Source organism: Mustela lutreola, chromosome 4 (assembly GCF_030435805.1).
Source record: "Mustela lutreola isolate mMusLut2 chromosome 4, mMusLut2.pri, whole genome shotgun sequence".
NCBI classification, from domain to species: domain Eukaryota; kingdom Metazoa; phylum Chordata; class Mammalia; order Carnivora; family Mustelidae; genus Mustela; species Mustela lutreola.
Genome location: NC_081293.1, coordinates 55455398 through 55477434, shown reverse-complemented (window position 1 = coordinate 55477434; position 22037 = coordinate 55455398). Strand labels below are relative to the sequence as shown.

General features: G+C 46.9%; 1 protein-coding gene across 8 annotated transcripts in view; it reads left to right on the top strand.

Annotated features, from left to right (window-relative positions):
* Positions 1 to 22037, top strand: part of SGPL1 (sphingosine-1-phosphate lyase 1) — a 68206-nt gene that overhangs the window by 856 nt on the left and 45313 nt on the right. For 2 of the 8 annotated variants that reach the window (XM_059170011.1, XM_059170008.1), the window contains exons 1-2: positions 14350 to 14624; positions 14938 to 14999. In XM_059170011.1, the coding sequence (XP_059025994.1) occupies positions 14973 to 14999 (27 nt within the window). In that variant the 5' untranslated portion in view covers positions 14350 to 14624; positions 14938 to 14972. The other 6 variants (XM_059170010.1, XM_059170006.1, XM_059170009.1 and 3 more) reach the window with 6 other exon arrangements.

The following is a 22037-nucleotide window of genomic DNA, read 5'->3' as shown; positions in this document are numbered from 1 at the left end:
TAGGTGGGATAAGTCCTTAGTCCGAGAACTCCCTTGGGTAATTCACTTGATTGCTTGGAGGCTCAACTTGGAACACCTTTTGTCCGCAGGGTACAATAAGATCAGGCACTGTGAGGGGTGCATGCTGGTTCTATGAACTAAGGGAACGTGCTTGATGCTGTATCCTCGGCTAGGAAGGAAGGAAAGGAAGAAGGAAAGCTAGAGGCAAACCCAACTCCTTCAGGAGTTCTGCTAGTCCCAGCAGAGGGTGGGGATTCCAACAATGGTTATGACCCACTGTGGGCAGTGCCTGATCTTGGCCTGGCCCCCAGTACTCCTCCATCCATACAGGTCAGCATGGTCTCCAAGTAAGTGAAGCTTTTCCCAGGCCTGTCTCTGGGGGAATAAGGAGATCCCTTTGAACCCATTCTGCAAGATCCTTCTTCCACGTTTCTGGAGTTGTAGCTACTATTACAATAAACAGTACTGTGTTTGAAAGAAGGGAAAGCTTCTTTCCTGCCCAGTCCCTCCTTGTTGCTTCCAACCCACTTTGGGGGGTTTCCCACCAGATGACCTGAGGCAGCTGAACCTAAAGCCCACCTTCCCTTTCTGATTGTACCTCTTACACTTCCATTGTATTCTTCAGAACCCTACAGCAGGGTCTGCATGTAGATTGAGCTGTGGGGGTGAAGGGAGTACCTTAGGGAATGCCTTCAACACTGGTTTGTAAGGTTGATAACATAATTGCTAAGCAAACCCTCCTGACATCATCTTTATGGAGCATCCAAGGCAGGAGGGTCTGTCTGCCTGGAAATGCTCTGAAGCTTGGTCCTCCTGCTCGGACATCTCAGTTATGAGAGGAGAAACATTACATTTTATGGAGCACTTTCTATGTGCCAGGCACTGTGCTAATCCTTTTAGACCTGTTATCTCATAATCCTAGAGTTGAGGAGATTAATGATCAGAGAAATCCTGAGTTACAGGTATTACAATTATTTCTAAAATTTCCATTTGGTTCATTATAGCTTCTATTACTTTGCCAAAACTTTCTATTTTCTTTTCCATCACTTATCTCCAGTGTGTTTCTCATTGCTCATTAGAACTTTTTTTTTTTTTTTTTTTTTTTTTATTATCATGGCTTCTGTAAAATCTTCCTCACAAAATTTTAACATCACTGCCTTTTGGTATTGGCATCATTGGGTATTTTGAGGAATTTCTCCAGAACATCAACATTTTCAATTGTATCGCAGAGGTCATATCTTTGTATTGTTTCCAGGAACTATAGTGATACCCGTTGTTTCATTCCAGACAGTGGACTGGATTTGATCTCTCTCTCTCTCTCTCAACCCCTTGATAAATCCTGCCAAAGATTCTTCTTCTTCTTCTTCTTTTTTTTTTTAAATCAGTTTTTTCCCCTCAAAGAACCAATGTTTAGGTTTTCGGTCCTCTTTATTTAATTTCTTCTACTTTCTTGGGGGTCTACTTTGTGTTCTTTTTATAATTTCTTGATAGGGATACTTAGCTCATTGACTTTCTGCTTCCTTCTTTTCAAATATAGTCTACGTTTGAGGACATCATAGCTGCATCCCGCGTGGCTTTCCAGTTTTTAGGGGATCAATGCCAGTTTAATTTGCATTTCTTCAGTCAGATTGAGCATCTTTTTTCCTATGCTTAATAGCTACCTGTGTATATTTCTTGCTATTTCCGTTCATATCTCTTACCCACTTTTTCTATTTGTTTGTTGTCCTTCTTACATGAATATTTGTATATTAGAGTCGTTATCCCTTTGTAACATGAGTCAGAAGACATTTTTTCTTGTTCATTATTTTTCTTAGACTTTGCATATGCTATGAACTCAGTTTGAGATCCCCTCTCCTGCTCGATGGCCAGTCTGCTGAGGGCTTACTCACCTACTTTTGGAGTTCACACAGGAGAGCCCATTTTGACCCATTCTGCTTTGGTGGGCTTTCATTTATCCCCACAAAAGGTCAACAGAATGAAGGCCAGAAGCACAGGCTCTGGAGATCCTTGGGCCTGCCATTCCCTACGTACTTGATCTCAGATAAGTTTTGACAATTTCTGGGCCTCTGTTTCCTCTTCTGTAAAGCAAGGATAATAATTCTGCCCCTATGGGGCTGTTTGATGCTTAAGGAAGATAATACGTATATAATCACCCCAGAACAGTGCCTGACCCATAGCAAAGGCTTTGAGGCATGGCATTTTTCTTTTATTATTACTATTGTTTACCCAAATCATGCAAACATTTCGTGAATAGCTGTGTGTTATCCTAGTGCTGTCCCCCATCAGGGCAGGAGAAAGTCCTGTGATCACATGCCTCTTGGCTCACCTGCTATTTCTTTTCTGCTTTGGACACGGAGTTCTGGATTGTGGCCAGTACCACTAGTGCTTTAATGGCTGTTCTGAAAGTGGAGAGTGTGCCAGGCTCTGGGGGTTCACCCACCATGGGATTGCTGGTGCCTCTATTGTCCCAAACTCGGTGTGACTAGCCTTCTGGTGGTCTTTTAGAGACAAGGGAAGGAAAGAAAAGGTATGACTAAAGACCACACATGGCTCCCCTGGAATGATCAAAGTTACTGGGTTACCTGTCAGCTGAGCAGAACTCACAGCTCTGGAACTGACATGACAGGTAGAGACTGGTCTAAGCCAGCCTTCAGAAAGGTCACCCAACTGGAAGAGCAGGCATCACAGAAGAGAGAAGAATCCTGAGTTCTCTAGAAAGATCTAAGGTCATGGAACCCCACAAGCTTCCTACATTCATCCTTGTTCAAGTTTAATATCTCTCTGGCTCCCACCCCTAGTCGTCCCCTCATACAATTGTTTGTATCTCTTCTGCAAACCTAGAAGCTCCAACAGGTCAGAGGCCAAATCTGCCTCAAGCATCAGCCAGCATACGCCCTTGCTTTGCATGGTGGTTACATGGGTGTGTCCGTGCTGTGCTAATTCACTGAGCTCCTGGTGCAATGCCGGGTGCTCAGTAAATATTCACTGAATGAATGAATGAATGGATGAATCACGAAGTATAAGATAGTGTATCCAGGCCACTCACCCACTACATGCCCTAGTCCTTCCCTCAAAATTCCTACTATAGACTAGTATTTGTCAACAAAACAGCCCTAGTGGCAGGGAGTTCTCTATTGTTCAAAGCTGCCTACTGATTTTGTGTAGTCCTGCTGGCAGGAAAGTTCTTCTTAATACTGAGCTGAAATATATCTCCTTGAGGCTTCCCGTTAGTATTCTTGTTCTTCCCTGGTGGTCTCATAAGTCAAGTCTAGGTCCTCTTTGTGATCACAACCCTTTAGACGATGGAAGCTAGTGGACACAGCTACCTGTTCTGCTCTTCAGGCTTCTTCAAACTACCTTCAAACTACCTTCTTCAAACTCACAGGCTAATTACAAAATCATTGATTAGAGACGTGTTGAGTACCTACAACATGGAAAAGACTAGAGAACACAATGATGAAAAGATACAATACCTGTCCTCAAGAGGTTACAGGTCTTGTGGGGAGCCAGGGAAATGGAGACAGAATGTGGTATATGCTGGGGACAGTGAAGACACAGGGGAAGGAGAGCCCAAGCCCACCTATGAGTCTTGAGGAAGGCTCCACAGAAGAATGGATTATAGAATGTGCTCCAAGTAAACCAGAAGAGGAGAGCAAAATTCTGGGGATTCAAGAGCCCATGACATGTTATGGGAGCTCTAAGTAGCTCCACATGGCTATGGAGACCAGAAGTCCCAGATTGGGTAAAACAGTCCTGGTTATACCTTTTGTCCTGGGAAACTGAATAGGTCTGTATCAAAAGCATCTCATATTGGATGATAAACTATATGGTCGCTCTATGCCTGGGAAATAAGGCCTCGGTGTGAGATAGACATGTGGGAGGTAAAGGCAGAAAAAGGAAGAGGCTAATCAGAAGGGGCCTGTGGGCCAAGTTCAAGAAGAGCCTTCTGTTAACTGAACTTTGTATGGCGTCTTCCCTTGGAGGTCATCTTCTCCAGAAGTAATCTAATTCACAGATAGGTCAGCATATCTACTGTAAGATGATTATTGCTGTGGGTTGCCATTTATGGATGAGTTAACCAGGTAAGTGCTTTCTGCATAGTCTGGGGTATGGCCGAGGCTACCTCTGCTAACCCTTGTTCATGCATATTCTATAACTGATTCTCTGCCAGTAGACCTCAGTGTTGACTTGTTTTTATGGTTGTGAGGTTGTGTCCTGAGACAACATTGGGCAATCCCCTCAGGGCCTTCTGTTCCCAACTAGAAACTTTATAAGGCTTCCCTGGAGGGGGCTAGCTCGGGTGGGGAGTAGGCCTATTAGCTATAAACAACTTGCTCTAAAGAAGGGGAGTGATTTGTGTATTGGAGAGGCTTATAAGAATCTTCAAACGAAATGAGTTTAATTGGGTCTACGATGATGCAATAACCAGGGAGCCTTGAGTTAGATGTTTGAATGGGAAGCCAATGTAAAGAGTTTACGTATTTGCAATTCTTGAAATACACGAAAAATGAATGGTAAGGGAGGGCATTTGAACTATGTCTGGGTGAGTGGTTTCTTTGGCAGTGGTTCCTGCAGCATTCCAAGGTGCCAGGTCCAAAACTAAATGTAGTGGTCACCTCAAGGATTAGCTTCAGGATTAGCCCTGGTCCCCAGGGTACTGGGGGCTCTTGCACTTCAGTCATTGCTCAGACACCTGGCTCAAGGGGACACAAGGCTCCTCAAAATGGACAGTTCACCCTGTCTCTCTCATTCCTCCTGCGTCAACTTAATGAAGGTTGGAATGAGTTTGAGAATCTCAACATATGGATTTACCAGAGCTGTTGTCAAAAAGGGCCATAAACTGGGTGGCTTCAACAACAGTAATGTATTATCTCACAGTTCTGGAGACTAGAAACCTGAGATCAAGCTGTCAGTGGGACTGATTCCTTCTGAGTGCCGTGAGGGAGAACCTGTCCCACGCCTGTCCCCTAGAGGCCATCTTTGGTGTTCTTTGGCTTGGAAAAGCAACGTCTCAGCTTCTGTCTTTATCTTCTCAGGGCACTCTCCCTGTGTGCACGTCCATGTGCAAATCTCCCCTTTCTGAAGGACCTCGGTTATATTGGATGAGGGGCCCACACTATCCAGAATGACCTCATCTGTCCAGGTATGAGTCTTCCCCACTGATGCCACTGTTCTTTCCTAGAACCAGCGCCTTCCACTCTTCACCTGGAGGAGTGTGAATGCCTTGTAGCTAGTCTGCATCTAGCCATTCTCCTTAGTAGCAGGGGGAGTGTATGAAGACCCAAATATGGTACAATTAAAATGACTTCAATGGCTGCTGGCTGATATTTGGATTAAGATAAAAATATTATATCCGGGGCACCTGGGTGGCTCAGTGGGTTAAAGCCTCTGCCTTCTGCTCAGGTCATGATCCCAGGGTCCTGGGATCGAGCCCCACATTGGGCTCTCTGCTTAGCGGGGAGCCTACTTCCCCCTCTCTCTCTGTCTGCCTCTCTGCCTACTTGTGATCTGTCTGTCAAATAAATAACTTTTAAAAAAATCTTAAAAAAAATATTATATCCTACAGGGCCCTGTGGTCTCAGACAGGAAGCTTAACATTTGCAGCGAGTCTCAGTTGATTTAATTAAAAAAAAATTGAATTGGCAATCCTTCCTTCTCCCATTCTTTTCTTCCCCTTCCTTCCTTTCTCTCACTCTCTATCTCTCTTTTTCCTTCTTTCCTTCCTTCCTCCTTTCAAAAGATTTTATTTTTAAGTAATCTGCACACCCAGCTTGGGGCTCAAACTCACAACCCTGAGATCAAGAGTCACATACTCCACCAGCTGAGCTGGCCCAGCACTCAGAAATGCTCTGTGTTTTGATATGGGTGATGAACACTGATGTTCACTCCCTGAAGATTCATCAAACCTTAGTCTTTGATTTGTGGACTTCCCTGTTCATAGGGTATACTTCAATTAAGAGACAGAACTTCAAAACAATTGAATAAGTTACCCAAAGCTCTGGGATTTCCTTGGTCACATTCCCCTTTATGACCTTTTCGATCTCTTGACAATCACCATACAACTATAGATTTCTCTCTCTCTCTCTCTCGGGGGTAAGGGGAGGAGATGGAATGAACAAACAGGGGCGATTCGGTAAGTTACATCATGGTCACAAGATGAATTATGGAAACTGTGACAAGAAAACAACATAGTCCTACAACATTTTTGAGCTCTTTTTGTCCAGAATTCGTGCTGGCTTGCTGTTTCCTGTTGCTAAGAATAAAGAGTGATCTGTATGTTCCATCTGTCTCCCAGCACCCAGAGAAGATCAGGAGTGTGTCTGCCTGTCAGTATAGAACATGGTTTGCCTCTGGAGGGACCATCTGCCCAACAGAGCTGGGGCAAGAGGCTGGCTGTGGGCAGCTCCTCTATGTCTGCCCTGAGAAAAAGGGAGTTTAGAATAGCTTGGGCATCTGAAAAAAAGGAAAAGCTTTCTACACATGGCTGAAAGCATCACTGGTGGTCTCTGGATGTCACTGCTTTGGGGCAGTGACAAGCCCTTTGAGTGGACTCTGTCTCTTGGGGTGTTGAGCCCATTGGCATAGTTTGACACAGAACACTAAAGCAGTCCTAGCCAAAAGAAGAGCACAATCGCTGATATCAGCAGGCTTCTAGGACATAGCAATGTTAACATTGAGAGATTTTACCAAAAAGTCTGGATTTATAACTTTCCTTGTGAAATTGAAATGTTGGGCCTACTCTACCATTCTGTTTGCAATTACAGCACCTAGGACACCCTGCCCTGAGCCCCACACTTTCTATTTCCCATACTCAGTTTTCTTTTTTTTCATAGTCCTTGGCACTTTCTGGACTGCCATATAGTTTACTTATTGTGTTTATTTGTCTGACTCTTTCCACTAGAGTACAAGTAGTACTGGGGAAGGGTTTTTGTTTTGGTCAATGATCCACCCCTTGCCTGGGATACTGCCACTTAGCATTTAATGAATGAGTGAATGAATGAGCCCGAGGCAGTCACGTCACCTGCTTGGGCTCCTGAAGACATGTGCCCTGCACAACTATCCCTACTGATCTACACTGCTTTCTGTACCTGCCACTGGGCCTTGGCACATATGACACCCTCAGCCAGAACATTCTGCCTGCCCCTCTCTCTCTGCTTAACTCCTGTTCATCCTCTGCACTCAGCTCAAGCTGTCCTTGATCCCTCTGCCGGGTCAACTCCCCTGATCATGGAGAATGACTGTCCTTAGTTTTTATAAAACCTGCTAGAGAAAATTACTTTAACTCCATTTTTAAAGACTAAGGTTTTCAGTTGCTTGTGCAGATGGATGCTCTCTCCTCCTCCCCTGACCCCTGAGCTCAGGATACATCTAAAGCTCCCCTGAGTGAGTCAGCCTGGGAACTGGTTCTGCAGGACAAGGCAAGGAGTAACCACAGGCCAAGGTTCATAATTACCACTTGGTCCTCTGTTTACACAGGACTTATATTACCCAGGCTTCTTCATTGCATCCCATCTGTGTCCACACTGGTCGGGGAGGAGAAAGGGGGCCCTGGCTTCCCTGGGCATTTGGGCCATGGCACTCACCCTCAGAACAGGACCGGGACAAACACTTTTCCCAATCAAGTAACTTTGTGATCTAGGGCCTTTCCCGGGAACCTGGGGACAGAGAAGTGCAGTTTCCAAACAGAGGCTCCGGGGAAGTGTTAACCCAAGTGAGGTATCGAGAACTCTAGACTGACAGAGTTGGAGAGCTGCTTCCTCTCCCTATCCAATTTTGAGGTGAAGAAATTGAGACCCAGAGAGGGTCAATGGTTCACCCAAGGCCACACAGTACGTGAATCCCAAAGCCGGCATAAGAACCTACAGTTTTCACTACGGTTCCTGAGTCTGGGCTTCTGGAGCTGGAATGTCAAGAATTCTTGGTTTTGTCTCCACTAGCTGTGGGGCCAAAGCATAGAAACTGATGAGAATGGATAGAATTTAGTAGCTCTTACCTGGGTGTGCCCAAAATACAGGTGTCTGGGGCCCACCCCTCATCCACTGGGTCTGCAGGAAAGCCCTGACATGCGGATTTTGAAAGGGTTTTTGGAGATTCTGACCCACCATGATACCTGGGAAGTCTGGGCCTGGCCGATGCTCAAGTCCCTTCCAGCTTGACAGATACTCAGCTGCAGATACTAAAGTGAGGCTCATGCTCAAGTACATTTCTGTTATCAATCCACGGTGACAGGTCTCAGTGGGACGTCTCCGAGCCCAAGGAGGCAACCTGAAAATTTAAAAATTGCGGTTGTCACGTGATGAGGTTGGTTCCCTGGCATTCGGTGATCTTGCCCTGCAGACTGTGAGGACAGCTCCTCACAGTGAGGAATTACCCCCGAGTCCTGCACACCTTTTTTTTTTTTAATTAGTTAATTAATTTATTTGACAAAGAGAGAGAGAGAGATCACAAGTAGGCAGGGAGGCAGGCAGAGTGAGGGGGAAGCAGGCTCCCTGCTGAGCAGAGAGCCCAATGCGGGGGCTCGATCCCAGGACTCTGGGATCATGATCTGAGCTGAAGGCAGAGGCTTAACCCACTGAGCTACCCAGGCACCCCCTGCACAATTTTTAAATAACATCTTACCAGAATACTCATATAGGTAAAAAACCAGATCATAGTCACATGAGCCAAATATTTGACTTTCTTTAAAAAAAAAAAACAAAAAGACTTATTTATTTTAGAGGGGGGAAGGGGGAGCAGAGAGAGGGGAGGGGTGGGGCAGAGGGATAGACTGAGGCAGACTCCACAGTGAGCATGGAGCTTGCTGTGGGGGGCTGGATCTCACGACGCTGAGATCCTGACCTAAGCCGAAGCCAAGAGTTGCATGCTTAACCAACCATGCCACCCGGGCGTTCCCCGATTTGACTTTCATGCAAAAAGTGCATTTCTTTAAAAATATGGTTTTACTATACGCACTGTCTAAAGGGTAATTACCATGTGGAGAGTTGCATGTAAGTTGCCTCATCTTGCTTGAAACTTGGCAACTCTTAATCCAACAACCTTTCAGAAAAATCACATCACCTAGGACGACGCGGCTTATACAGCCAATGAGTCACCGGATGATACCTCCATACTGGTCTGCAGCTGTAGCTTGTACAATTGATGTAACAATTGTACATCATTATAGCAAGATCCAAATTTAGCCTCTTTTTCAAATGTCAATTATAAAGGACAAAGAGACAACCACATTTAAATAATTATTGCTTTCTCTTAAAAACATAGTCCACCCAGGGGTGCCTGGGTGGCTCAGTGGGTTAAAGCCTCTGCCTTCAGCTCAGGTCATGATCTCAGGGTCCTGGGATCAAGCCCCGCATCTGGCTCTCTGCTCAGCAGGGAGCCTGCTTCCCCCTCTCTCTCTGCCTGCCTCTCTATTTATAACAGATTTTGTAACTCACATAAACGGGGTGTTGGGTCTGTTTGGTCTGAAATGTACCGATCAATAAACAAAACCTGTAGGAAGACCATAGAGAGATCTGAGGCTCTTGGACAAGCCTTGAAAAGGACTTGGGTTCCCTCGGCGGCCAAAGTCAGGTTAGAAAGACTGACCGACTGTCAGGATCAGGTCCTGATGGGGAATGAATCCAGACCTGGAGGTCTGGTCAAGGTGAGGGGGCGGGGCTTGGTTTAGCTGGTCCCAGAGTGCAGCCTGGAATCCTACCTGAACTCCTAGACACGCGTGGAGTGGATCTGACTAATGCTCTGGAGGGTTCCTGGCTCATGGCTGGGTACACGCGCCTGTCTCTTGAGGTGCCGCCACTGCCCTCGGGTAGAGGCTATTAACCTTTGTTCTACAACTGGGGAAGCCCAGGCTCAGACCATGAGACCCACTTGTTCGAGGCCAATGCAGCGATCCGGGAGAGGCCAATGTGCCTGCCTTCAAAGCAGTTCTGTCACCACAGGCCCCAGCTGGTTTCCTTCTGCCCAAGGAAGGGTGTATTTATTTGGCTTCTGATAAGCAGTCACTCGGTGTGTGAGGCTTTGCTAAAAGTGATCCCGTAGCCCAGACAGCAATGGGTGGCTTCCTCAGGAAAAGCCGGCTTCCTTGGGAAATGATTTGTTTCTTGCGGGTTTTGGCCATTCTGACTTTTGGCTGAACTGGTACGTGGGACATGGAGCTCAGTGACCCAGTGGAACCTTCCTGTCTATCCCAGGATGGCACACTCTGGGCACCTGCTCCCCATGTCAGTTGCCCCCACTGTGTCTGGCCGGCCCTTAACTTACCTTCTCCAGGCCGGTCTTGTGTCATCCAACCTGCTGCTGGTGGCTGGTTTCCTGCCTCTCCATGGGGAGGGCATTTCAGGCTCCATGATCAGAGGTCCTGCATGGGGGCTTTCCTGCAGGCCATTCCTTTCCAGGAGGGGTTCAGAAGCTGCAAGAACATCTGCCCATAGCCCTATCTTGAGGTGATCTTCCACAGAAGGCCCCCAGTTGGGTGGGGAGGTGTCAGGGTCAAGAATGGAGGTGTGGGTAGTATGTTCCTGCTTTTTAGAGTGGGGCGTGTGTTCTCCTGGATGGGGGGAGGGGTGTCACTAACTTGGCCATGGAGAGCTGCCATTTTAAGCAGAGCCCAATTTGCTGGCATGAATTGTTTTAAAAGAAGTCGTGTAGGCGGGGGCCGGAGCACCTAGGCGGCTCAGTGGGTTAAGCCTCTGCCTTCAGCTCAGGTCATGGTCCCAGGGTCCTGGGATGTTGCCATGCATCCAGCTGTCTGCTCAGCAGGGACCCTGCTTCCTCCTCTCTTTCTCTGCCTCTCTTCCTGCTTGTGATCTCTGTCTGTTAAATAAAAATAAAATCTTTTAAAAAATTAAAAAAAAAAAGAATAAAAAAGACGATGCCACCATGTAGGGTTAAAAAAAAAAAATCCCAGACTATATTTCTTCTCATTGTGGCCCCTGCCACCCCAAACCCTCCGTCATCAACACAAATTCCAGTCCCTTGCTGGTTCTTCATGGGTATTTCCAATCGCTCCCATTATTTTTGTTATCCGGGAAGGCACCATGATGTCACCGAAGGCCAACTTGGGAGCATTAGTTCCCCTTGCCCCCCAAATATTCATCAATCTCCCTACACCATCCCAAACAAACACTGTACTTTCTCTGCAAGCAGGGTGTCCAGGAAGTGCCTGTCAGAATTTAGGGTGCATGTCTATTACCTGGGGGGCTTGTTGAAATGTAGATTCAGATTCATCATCTGGAGTGGGGCTCCAAGAACCTGCATTTCTAGCAAGTGTCCCAGTGATGCCAGTGATGCTCCTGGGGAAACCATACTCTGGGTTCGGAAGCTCCAGGGAACCCTACCTCTGCCTCCCACCAGCCAGCCCAACCCGTCCTTCTGAAGCCCCCACTGTGAGAGAGTCTGGTGGGGGGAGAGGGGAAGGAGATTTGCTTGTGTCCTCTCCTTAGCCACTGCTTCTTGCTTTTTCATATCCCTTTTCCCTCTGCACTGCATTATAATTCTCTCTCTTCTATCTCCTTTGTTCTCCTCTCTCTAGCTTTCTCCCAAGGGCCCACCGATATAGCTAGGACACATAAGACCAAGAGGCTGTGGGGATTTTGTTCTGTTTTAGTATAATGTGATTCCCCCGTGAAGGCTGAAATTATCTCCCTTAATCCCCATGCTGCTTTTATCCCTGGCCACTGTCTACTTGATGCTTCTTGTGTAATCCCTGATGTTATCCTGTGGTTAGGGGGAGAGGGAGCGTGGGGCAGAGGAGCCGGGGGCCTTGAGTGTCTCTCTGTCTCTGTCTCTGAATCTCTCTGTCTCTGTCTCTTTCTCTCTCTCTCTCTCACACACACACACACACAACCTCTGGGCTCTGCCAGCAACAGCCAAGAGTCATGTTCCTTTCTAGGCCTTGGTTTCCTCACGCATACGCAATGGGGTTGAGCTGGCCAAGAGTGGAAGTCTCCTCCACCTCAAATCTTTGAATTTAATAAATCAACCAGCATATTTTAGGCTCTCCCTCCAAAATCTAAAGCCTTAACTTTTTATCCAAAAACTCTATCCCCTTCTTCTGTGTGTCTTCGGAGTGATCATTCACCTTCTCTGGGCCTTGGTGTCCTGATCTGCAAATTGGGAGGTAATGAGAGTCAGCTGATCTGGGCAAGTTAGGACCTAAAGAGAGTCCTGGTTGTAAAGGTACCTAGTTTAGTTCTTGGCAAATTTAGTTTCTTAGTCAGCTCAGGCTGTCACAATAAAATATAAGATAAAGTTGTTGCCAGGTTTGGGTTTCGGTGAGGCTCCTCTTTCTTTCTTGCAAAGGGCCACCTCATTACGCGTGCTCACATGACTTCCTTTTTGTGCCTGACTGGGGAGAGAGAGTCAGAGAGGGCTGCGGCCTCTTCCTTTTCTCATAGAGACACTAATCCTATTATGGGAGCTCTGCCCTCAGGATCTCATCAAAACCCAATGACTTTCCAGAGACCCCACCACCACAATGGGGGGTAAGGCTTCAACAGACGAATTCTGGGCCGGAGGGGGTGCGCGGGGGGGGGGGGGGCGGAGACAAACTTTTAGTCCACCACAATAAGGATTAGTCAATAACGTTGAATTGGTTGGTTCATCCGGGAAGAATGACAGGATGACCTGCTGCATTTTAAGGAACTGCGAAATTGTACTGCAGAAGCGTAGGGAGGGACCAGAGACGGACCCTGGTCCTTCAGTCAGCTGGCATAGAGATTTCAGATGAAAGGATGGGAGGTAGCAGCTAAGGAGGAGGTGAGGGACAACAGATCCTAGGATGGAAGAAGAAATAAAGAAGAGGGGTAGAAGTGGGAAGTGGGGAGTGGGGAGATCACGCCTGGAATCTCAAAGTGACTCTTGATGATTTGACATTGGCTGAAGGGCCCAGAACATTTCCTGGCCCTTCCACACTGAGAATGGATGTCTGCTGGGAGATAGCAGCAAGGGGGTAAGGGTTTGGGAGCATCAGTGACTGATTCAGGAGCTTTGAATGGCAGAGATGTCTGGGATTTCCGATGGGGTGGGGCTGACGGTGAGGAAGCTGAGACCTGCTTGACCCTTTCAGAGTTTTCACCACTCTGGCGGCCAGGCTGGGAAGTGACAGCCCCTCAGGGTGTGCAAAGGAGGGCAGCCATTCTAACAAGGGATTCCATCCCGAGAGCCCTGGTTGAGGGGTACCAGGGGTAGCGATGACACTCTAGGTTAGTGTCCTGACAACATTTGCAAGGGGTTGCAATTGGGTACCCTCATTCGTGTCATTTTTGTTAAGATTTCAAGATTCCATCTAGGTGTCATTTTTAAATCTGTTGAAAAAAATACTGCATGCTGATCACTGGTCAGTTACCTGAGACTACCCTATCTTTGCTCCTGCTGAGTTAGTGTCCTAGGCAAGTCATGAAAAACATATTTGAGATTGAGCTATTTCATCGGGAAATGAAAGCTGACATTTGTGGTCCCGGTGGGCACTTTCACTTCAGTGTTAGACGCTTCCTGACATTGCTCATGAAAATAAAGTAATATTGGTAACGTTTTTTGCCCAGTACCTGGTCTCTGTTCTTCATGTTTGTAGGGGGAGGGGAGAAGGGGGAGGATAATTCCCCATCCCTTTTAGGAGTTTTCATGTAGCTTTTCTTCAGACATTATTGACCTCAAGGAAATCTGGAAAGAAAAGGTGCAAACCTCTGAGACACCTATTAAAATCCCAAAGGTCTTTCTAGGGACCCATTTTGAGTGGTTGCTTTGGGTTAGTTGGTGCAGTGCTCGGCATGCTGACTCTCTCAAGGGCTCCAAGTGACCAAATGTGACCAGTGAGTTGGTTTTTACAAAAGGCGGCCTGAAGGAGAAGGGGGTGATGGTCTGTCGCCAGGTTCCACCATCTCTCAGGGCCCGCCGAGATGCCGGTCCCTGCCTGGCCAGCAGGCGGCGCGCACGCGCCGTCAGGCTGGGAGGAGAGGCAGGCCTCGCCCTCCCCCCCCCCCCCCGCGGTCTCCTGGCCGGAACGTGCGCGCCCTCGATGCCAGGGTCGCGCACGCCGGGACTGGGGAGCCATTTCCGGGCGGGGAGGGGCGGGTCCGCCGGCGGTCGGCCCTCCAATCTCGGCGGCGGCGGCGGCGGCTGCAGGGGGAGCCCGCGCTCCGCTGCCGGCGAGTCGGTCGCGTGGTGAGGAGGAGCAGGGCCGGCGACAGGGAGAGGCTGAGGGAAGGAGCGGGGCGGCGGACTCGGGGCAGGGGAGTGCAGGGGGCCGCTGCGGCTCCGGAAAAGGGAGGGTCGGGCTGGCGCGGATGGCTCCTGGGTGGGCTGGGCAGCGGCGTGAAGAGGAGGAAGGAGGGCCCGGCGGACCGAGGGGTGCGGGCTGAGTGTGGGCGTGCCGAGCCCCTAGTTCTGAGGGAGCTGGGAGTGGGGGTGGGCCCGAGAGGGAGCCCCCGTCCCGCGGAGGTGGGAGCGGACCGGGACCGCCGCGATCTGCTGATCCTTCCTTACAGAGGAAGGGCTCCGGGCTAGGAGCGATGGAGTCGGCGGCGAGGCCAGCGGGGCTCGGGAGGCTGGACGCTGGGCTGGGCTGAGCTGAACCGAGCTGAGCTGAGCTGAGCTACCGGCGGCGTCCGACCCTCCTCCCTGCTGCGCTGGTGGGCTGGGCTCCCGGGCCCCGGGGCCGGGTCGGGGGCGGGCTGGGCGTTTCCCCGGGTGTCTACCCGGGGGGCGCGCTGGGTGGGAGGCTGGGTCTGGATTCGTTCGGTCAGCTGTGGGAGGAAGCACCGTGCCAGCAGGGTTGTGATTCGCTGGCTTGGGTGCTGAGGGGGTGGAGTGTCCTAGCTGCGAGTGAAATCGGAGCTCTCAAAGGAGGGAGAGAACCATTTCTTGACTGCTCCTGCGACTCTCGGCGGGCCGAGGCGACAGTTTGAAGCTCGAGAAGTAAACAAACCTGGTTCCCTTTTGCAGAGGGGAGGCGCCGAGAGGAGGGCTGGGGGAGGAAGATGCCGAGTACGGACCTTCTGATGTTGGTGAGTCTTTCCCAAACATCCTCCTGGTTATAAGGCACTTTGTCCCTTAAGTTTTATTTTTAGTCGAGAGGATCTGAGTGTGTGGATCTCGCTCCTGGTGCTTGCTTTTGGTAGCCGAGCGTTTCTGCTCCCCTTTTAGTTCGGGTGTGCTGGTTGGGATGGATAAATGCTGATTTACATATACGAATATGTTTGTATTTAATGAATGCGAAGAATCTTTTACAGAATTCTTGTGGTTGATTTTAATCTCTCCCTTTCCATACTCCCAGAACGGTTTTAAAACTTGTATTCAGTTTTGCCTGCGTCTGCCCTGTACTCGTTGATAAGCGGTTGTCTCTCAGACTAGACTTAAGACTCCTCAGAAAACAGATAATCATGTCTTACATGTTTAAAGATGAATAAACAGCTGTCATAGTGCTCTGTCTATAGTAAGTGCTAAACACATGCTTGTCGAGTTAAACTAATTTGAATTTAAGTTTTTCTCTTGGGCTGAGGAATATTCCCTGCTTTGGTACAGTCTTGTTTTTTCCTCTAGAGATTTCTGTGCCTATTTCTCCCCACCCCCTCCACCCCTCCCCAGCAGGGAGAATAGCATTGCAAAATGAGTGTTTCCCAAAATGAGCTTTTATTCTTGGGACATTTATGATTCCATAGAGGGACTTTTTGGGGGGTATTGTGGGGAGCCCGTGGCTTTCTAATAGCTATCTCGAAAAACAGCATTTTGTTTTTAATAAGCTACTTCTCCGAGTCTGATGTGTCTTTGTGCAAAAACACTGATTTCAGAACAATTCATCTCCCTCTCTTTATCTCACTCTCCCAGAGAGCTGGTAGCTGTCCCTGGGAAATGGGCAAAAAAAAACCTAGCAGTGAGGTTTTTTGTTTTTGTTTTTTAAATACCCAGTTCTGACTTTCTGTAGTGGCAAAACCTGTAAGGTCTGTGGGAAGGATAAAGAAGGAAATCAGGTGCTGATTAGTGCTGGTTTGAGGCAGAGACCAAGGATGGTTTTAGAGACTGAGGTAAATACTTGGCTTATTCAAAGATCCTGATAAAGAGTTCACTTAAAGTAGCTTTTTGCTTCAAATTTCATGGATTGCCAGTAGATAATCCTTATTTATTATGAAATTTTAAATTCTTATTGCAGGAGCCATGTATTAAAAAAAATTGGAAGCTATACATAAGCAAAAGGAAGCAACCCCCCAATGATTACACTATTCAGAAATAAACACCTTAGAGGGTTAATGTAGAATGATTTGTAACGATTGGCAGTTTGTTTTTCCCCTTACAGACGGATCAATATGTTGATGGAAATTAAGATTTCCTTGTGTAAGGAAATCTTCATTGCCTGAGATGAGCTTGTGACTTCTTGGGCCCGTGTGCTCTCTTGAAAGGTGTGGCCAGTCAGGGCTTTTATTCAGGATGTTAACTTGGGCATCTGTTTTGTTTTGAAGCATTTCTCTGGCCACCACCATTAGTTTTCATTTCCTCATTTGATAAGCTAGAGTATTACGGGTGTTCATTTGCTTGTTGGTATAAGGAATACATTCACATGGACAATGACTGGCTCTCGAGAATCCTAACTCTCTGAGGATACTGTACATGTTCCTTGAGGTGCTTTCTCTGGGAAAGCTGTTATTCTTTGCCTGTGCTGCGTTTTTGAGGCCAAATGGTAAAGCACCAGTGGCCAGGGCCAGGTTCTTGATGAAGGCAGTAAACGGTCATTATCTGCATTCTTTAGCTACTTTGTGTGAAGTGGAAGATGTTCTGGGCCCTCTAACAGGGAAGAAAGGACCTCAGGTAATAAAAAAAAAAAAAAAATAGCCTCCATGCCAGGCAGCGGGTTGTAGAGCCGCAGAAGTAGAAGCAATCTTGGAGGCCGTGTGATGCAACTTCTCACTTAGATTGTATGTGAATCCTTTTTAGAGCATATCTGATGAATGGATAGCCTGTCATCCATCCTTTCTGCTGGGGGAATAAGATGGGCATAAGCTGGTTCACAATCCAGGGTGGACCCAGGAATAATAACATACAACTGGTAGCTAACATTTATTGAACATGTCTTACATATTAGGTGCGGAAACAGATACTCTCCATGTTCATTGAATTTTCACAAAAACCCTTTGAAAAACATGCCGGCATCCTCCTCTTGTAGGTGAAAAACCAGGCTCAGAGAGGGTACTGCTGCCGTGAGCTGGTGGAGCCTCATTTGAACTCCAGCTAGTCTGACGTCAGATCCTTCCTTCTGCCTTTTTTTTTTTTTTTTTAAGATTTTATTTATTTATTTGATAGAAGACACAGCAAGAGAGGGAACACAAGCAGGGGGAGCGGGAGAGGGAGAAGTTGTCTTCCTGCTGAGCAGGGAGCTCAATGTGGGGCTCAATCCCAGGACCCTGGGATCATGGCCTGAGCCAAAGGCAGACACCTAACCACTGAGCCACCCAGGCGCCCCCTTTTCTGCTTTGTGATGCTGCCTTGGACCACACTGCGCACAGCGACAGAGGTTGCTGAGCTCTTTGAGTGACGGGACAGGGGTTCCTGTGGGGCAAGGGGGCAGCATAGCTCTGTCCCCTGAGGGGGGCACTTTGGAAACCCATGTGGGGGTGCTTTTGTTTTCTAGTATGGTCCTGTCTGAAAATACATGCTACGTGAGACAGATCTTCTGATTTTCTCCTACCTTGGCAGTTAGGGCATTATGCCGAGATTTTTAAAAGTTATGTTCACACAGGTAGTCTTTGAATTCCGTTTCAGAACCATAAAAGGGGCATACGAAATATTTGTTCTAATAAGAGGGCGGCACATTTGATAGTGTTGGAAACTGCTTATGTGGACAGTATCCTGTGGCACGAAAGCATGAAGATGAACCAGAGTCCAGAGTTGATAAGCCTTATCCTACTCCATACTGTAGGGCTGCGGCCGCCATCTGCTGTGCCTTCCTGCCCTACTCTTTGCCCTCATTTGATAAGGATGGTTTGCCTGAGTTTTTCCATTTGCTCACTTGTGTCATGAACTGTAGTACTTTCCACCTGTGTCTCAAAGAGAATGAAAGGGGGGAGGGTATTCATCTGAGACCCACGATGCTTTCAGAAGGATTTCAAATCCAGATTTTTTTTTTTTAGCAGTTTCTCTCCACTTTGCCCACATTCTTTTCACCCATGTTCTCCTCCTCCCTGGTGCTAGGGTATGGTGTCACTTTGTAAGTTGTCAAATACTTAGAGCTTTTAAGAAAGGAGTAAGTCTGCTCCTTTGGGTGTCTTTTCTCTTTTCTTTTCTTTTCTTTTTTTTTTTTTAAAATATTTTATTTATTTATTTGACAGAGAGAAATCACAAGTAGATGGAGAGGCAGGCAGAGAGAGAGAGAGAGGGAAGCAGGCTCCCTGCCGAGCAGAGAACCCAATGCGGGACTCGATCCCAGGACCCTGAGATCATGACCTGAGCCGAAGGCAGTGGCTTAACCCACTGAGCCACCCAGGCGCCCTCTTTTCTCTTTTCTCATCCGGTGACTCATTCACGCCATGGCAGTGCTGGGTGGAGGTGGAGTGCTCGTTTATCTGGGGCCAAGGTTCTCGGCTGTGATTTTGCTCCCCAGGAACATTCAGCAATGTCTGGAGGCACTTTTGGTTGTCCTACTGAGTGCTAGAGGTCAGGAATGCAACTACAGGCCCTATTGTGCATATAGCACTCCACCACCAAGAACTATGTGGCCTAAAATGTCGGTAACGCTTAGGTTGAGAAACCCTGGTCCAAGGTTCCTTAACATAGGTAATAGCGTCTGTGTAGCCCTGGCATTCATGTGGGTGAGAGATGGGGCCTTTTCTTAGAGTTCGGTGGGTCTGTTCCGGTGCTCCTTCGGGTTATTTTGTCCATGGACCAAGTCCTGCTTTGGAATGTCTGTATTGGACTGTATACAGCACAGTCTTCTGTAATACAGTAAAATCTTGAGAAATGCTTTCCTTCACAACATCTCTGAAGCACTCTTGATTTGGAAACAGTAAGCCTGTCTTGGTTTTGTTTTTTGGGTTCAAAATGGAATCTTTCCAGATCTCAGAGCTTTTATCTTTTGAGCCTTGAATCTCTCTTAGGCATGCTTTCTTTCTGAATGTCAGGTCGGATTTGAGCCATAAGCCAAAAGATCGACTTTGAATCTGGTATCTTGTTTGTAGGATTGTCTAGGGAAAAAAGGGAAAATTCATTAGGGCTGGTAGGACCTTTAAAATTTTGGTGACCATTTGAACGGCCCTTGTAAGATGGCACCATGTTTGGCATTGTCCAGTCTTACTGGTAAAGCAAAACTACAATAACAAGTTCGATAATTCCTCCAGCCATGGGTCTAAAGGAAGGAGGGGTGATAAATAATAGATAAATGCCAAATCCCAGTATTTGGCTTGGCTTTGCAGTCTGTGTGTCAGGAGCTTTTAGTGCTGTTTGCTTTCTTAATTAGGCTCTTCCCAAACATACAGTTTGTACACATTGGTGGCAAACCTGGGAATCATTTTGGGATTAAGAATTTCCCATAGGGAATTGATTTAGAGTGACTCAGTCCGTATGTGGAAATGTATAGAGCACAACTACTGAGAGGAAAACCATTGGGGGGGTAAGAAGAAACAGGCATCTGGGAAGATGGAATGGTGCAGGCTGAAGAGAGGGTTGGATATATCTGCAATCTCCTGGCACCCTCCGGTAGTGTGATTGAGGAGAAGAAAGGACTGTTTACAAAGCTGGGTAGAGTTAAGGAGACCCATAGGGGTTGGTGAAACGCCTCAGGGTTAAGAGTCATCATTATTCTTAGGCCTGAGTGGGCAAAGAGAGAGAGTAGCTTCTGGAACCTTGAAAGTTTAGCTGGAGGAGAGGGTAACCTGTAGGAATGCTGCCACTGCCAACTGGTACCATAGCAGGAAGGGAATCGGGGAATACATACCTCACACCCTTCCTTTTCCCACCCTCTGATCTCACGATGGAGCCTTTCCTCAGCCAAACCCAGCTGGAAACGAGAGGATAAGGAAAGGAGCCTGGGAGGTTTAATTCATAGAGGGCGGTCCTGTGAGGCACAGGGGGGTGGAGAAGGTTGGATAGAGGATCTGGAGGAGCCAGGGGAGGATAGCCAGCATGCTCAAGTTGAGGTCAAGTTCATTCTGAGAGGCACAAGCGAGAAGATAGCTTGTTAGTAGAGTCTCGAAGAAGGGATAGAACACAGAATGTTATAGAAAAGGAATGTTCTCACTGATAAGAGAAGGATAGATTCAGAGGCAAAATGTTGCCACAGCTTTGGCAAGGCGGGAGCTGCTTTTTTCCAGGAGTAGCCTTAGAATCTTAATTGCCTGAAGGGCATTGAGAGATCCTGCAGTCCAGCTTCCCTTGCTGTGTGGAAATCCTTTCCATGGTGCCCTGCCAGGGGTGCGTGCAGAGTGCTTTCTCATGGAGTTCTTTCCATTGTTGGACAGCTTTAATTGTAGAAAGCGTTCCTTTTGTCCAGATCACTGACATATCCGGGAGGGTTAGGTTTGGCTGCCTATAAAAGAAAAACTAAAGTAATAGAGATTTTTAAAGGTAGAAATGAATTTCTCTAAAGTAAGAGAAAGCCAGAGTAGACACTTCTTGGCTGGCTGCTTTGGCTGTTCCTAGGGCTTTGAGGAGGTTCTACCAAACGCAGTGTGTCCCCTTCTGGTCCAGCATAGCTGCCCTGAGCTTGAGCTGTTACATTCATGTTTTATTTGGTAGGAACAGCAAAGGCAAGGAGAAGGTCTTGCCCTCCTTTTTAATTAAAAACGTTTTCATATGAAATTTGTTATACATATAGAGAGCTATATAAAGCACTTATCTGTATTTTAAAGGATAAAGGTAAAACAGTCATACACTCTCCCCAGGTTAAGAAATAAGAGTATTTTCTCCCAGTCCCATGTGCCTTACCCTGATTATATCTCCTTTCTTCCCCTCTAGGGATAACTATCCTGATTTTTGGAATAATTAATCTCTTGCTGTGTTACCAAAAAAAAAGTTACCACTTACATATATGTCCCTAAGTTTAGTTTTGTTCATTTTTTAACTTGCTATAAATCTGTGTATATGTATCTTTTGGTGATTTCCTTATGTTGCTCAGTATTTGTGAGACTCCTCTATGTTGTTACATGTAGTTATTGGAGTTTCTAGTTCATTCATTTTCATTGTTGCCCAGTGCCTCACTGTATGACTACCACAGTTTATCCAGTGCATGATGGTGGGTACTTAGGTGGTTTCCAGTTTGGGGCTCTTTTGAACATTACCTTAGTGAACTTCCTTGTATATGACAAAGTTTTTCTGGGATTTCCTCCTGGGAGTAGAGTGGCTACATTGTACCTTCACTTGATAACGCCAAACTTTGCAGAAGTGGATGCAGTTTATACTCCTAGCAACAGTGTATGAGAGTTTTTGTTTCTGTGCAGTTTGACAGACTTGGTACTTAAAAGCTTTTTATACTTTTTGCCATTCTGGGAGGGTAAAATCTAATTGATTCCCATATGCATTTCCCTGATTACTCCTGAGGGTAAGTGTCCTTCTCTTTGTATATGGAGTGTTTTGTGGGGTGCCTCTTCCCATCTTAAACACTTTCTCAATTATTTATTTCTCCTTGTAGTTGTAGTAGATTTTGTTATATGTACTTTGAGATTTTGTTACTAGGTGCATGCAGATTTAAAATGATCCCATCTTACCTAGTAAGTTGCGCTTTTAACCTAATAGTGCGTTTTGACTTGCTATAATACAGCTGCATGAGCTTTTTGTCCTGAAATGGGGAAACTGTAAATGCTTGATGAAATCGAATGAGTGTCTTGCCGATTGTATAGGCAGGAACTGCAGAACAGTCTTTATCCTGGTTCGTTTTTCTGGCATATTGCTGTTTATATGGCCTGTTATCACTGACAGTGGATAAATCACTTTTGAATTTAAGAAAAAAAAAGGTAGTTTTCTTTTTTGAGGAGGAACTTGCATACAGTAGAGGCAGGAATCTTAATTATACAGCTCAGTAATAACATTTGCATGTGGTTACACTGTGCTCACTGCCTAGATAC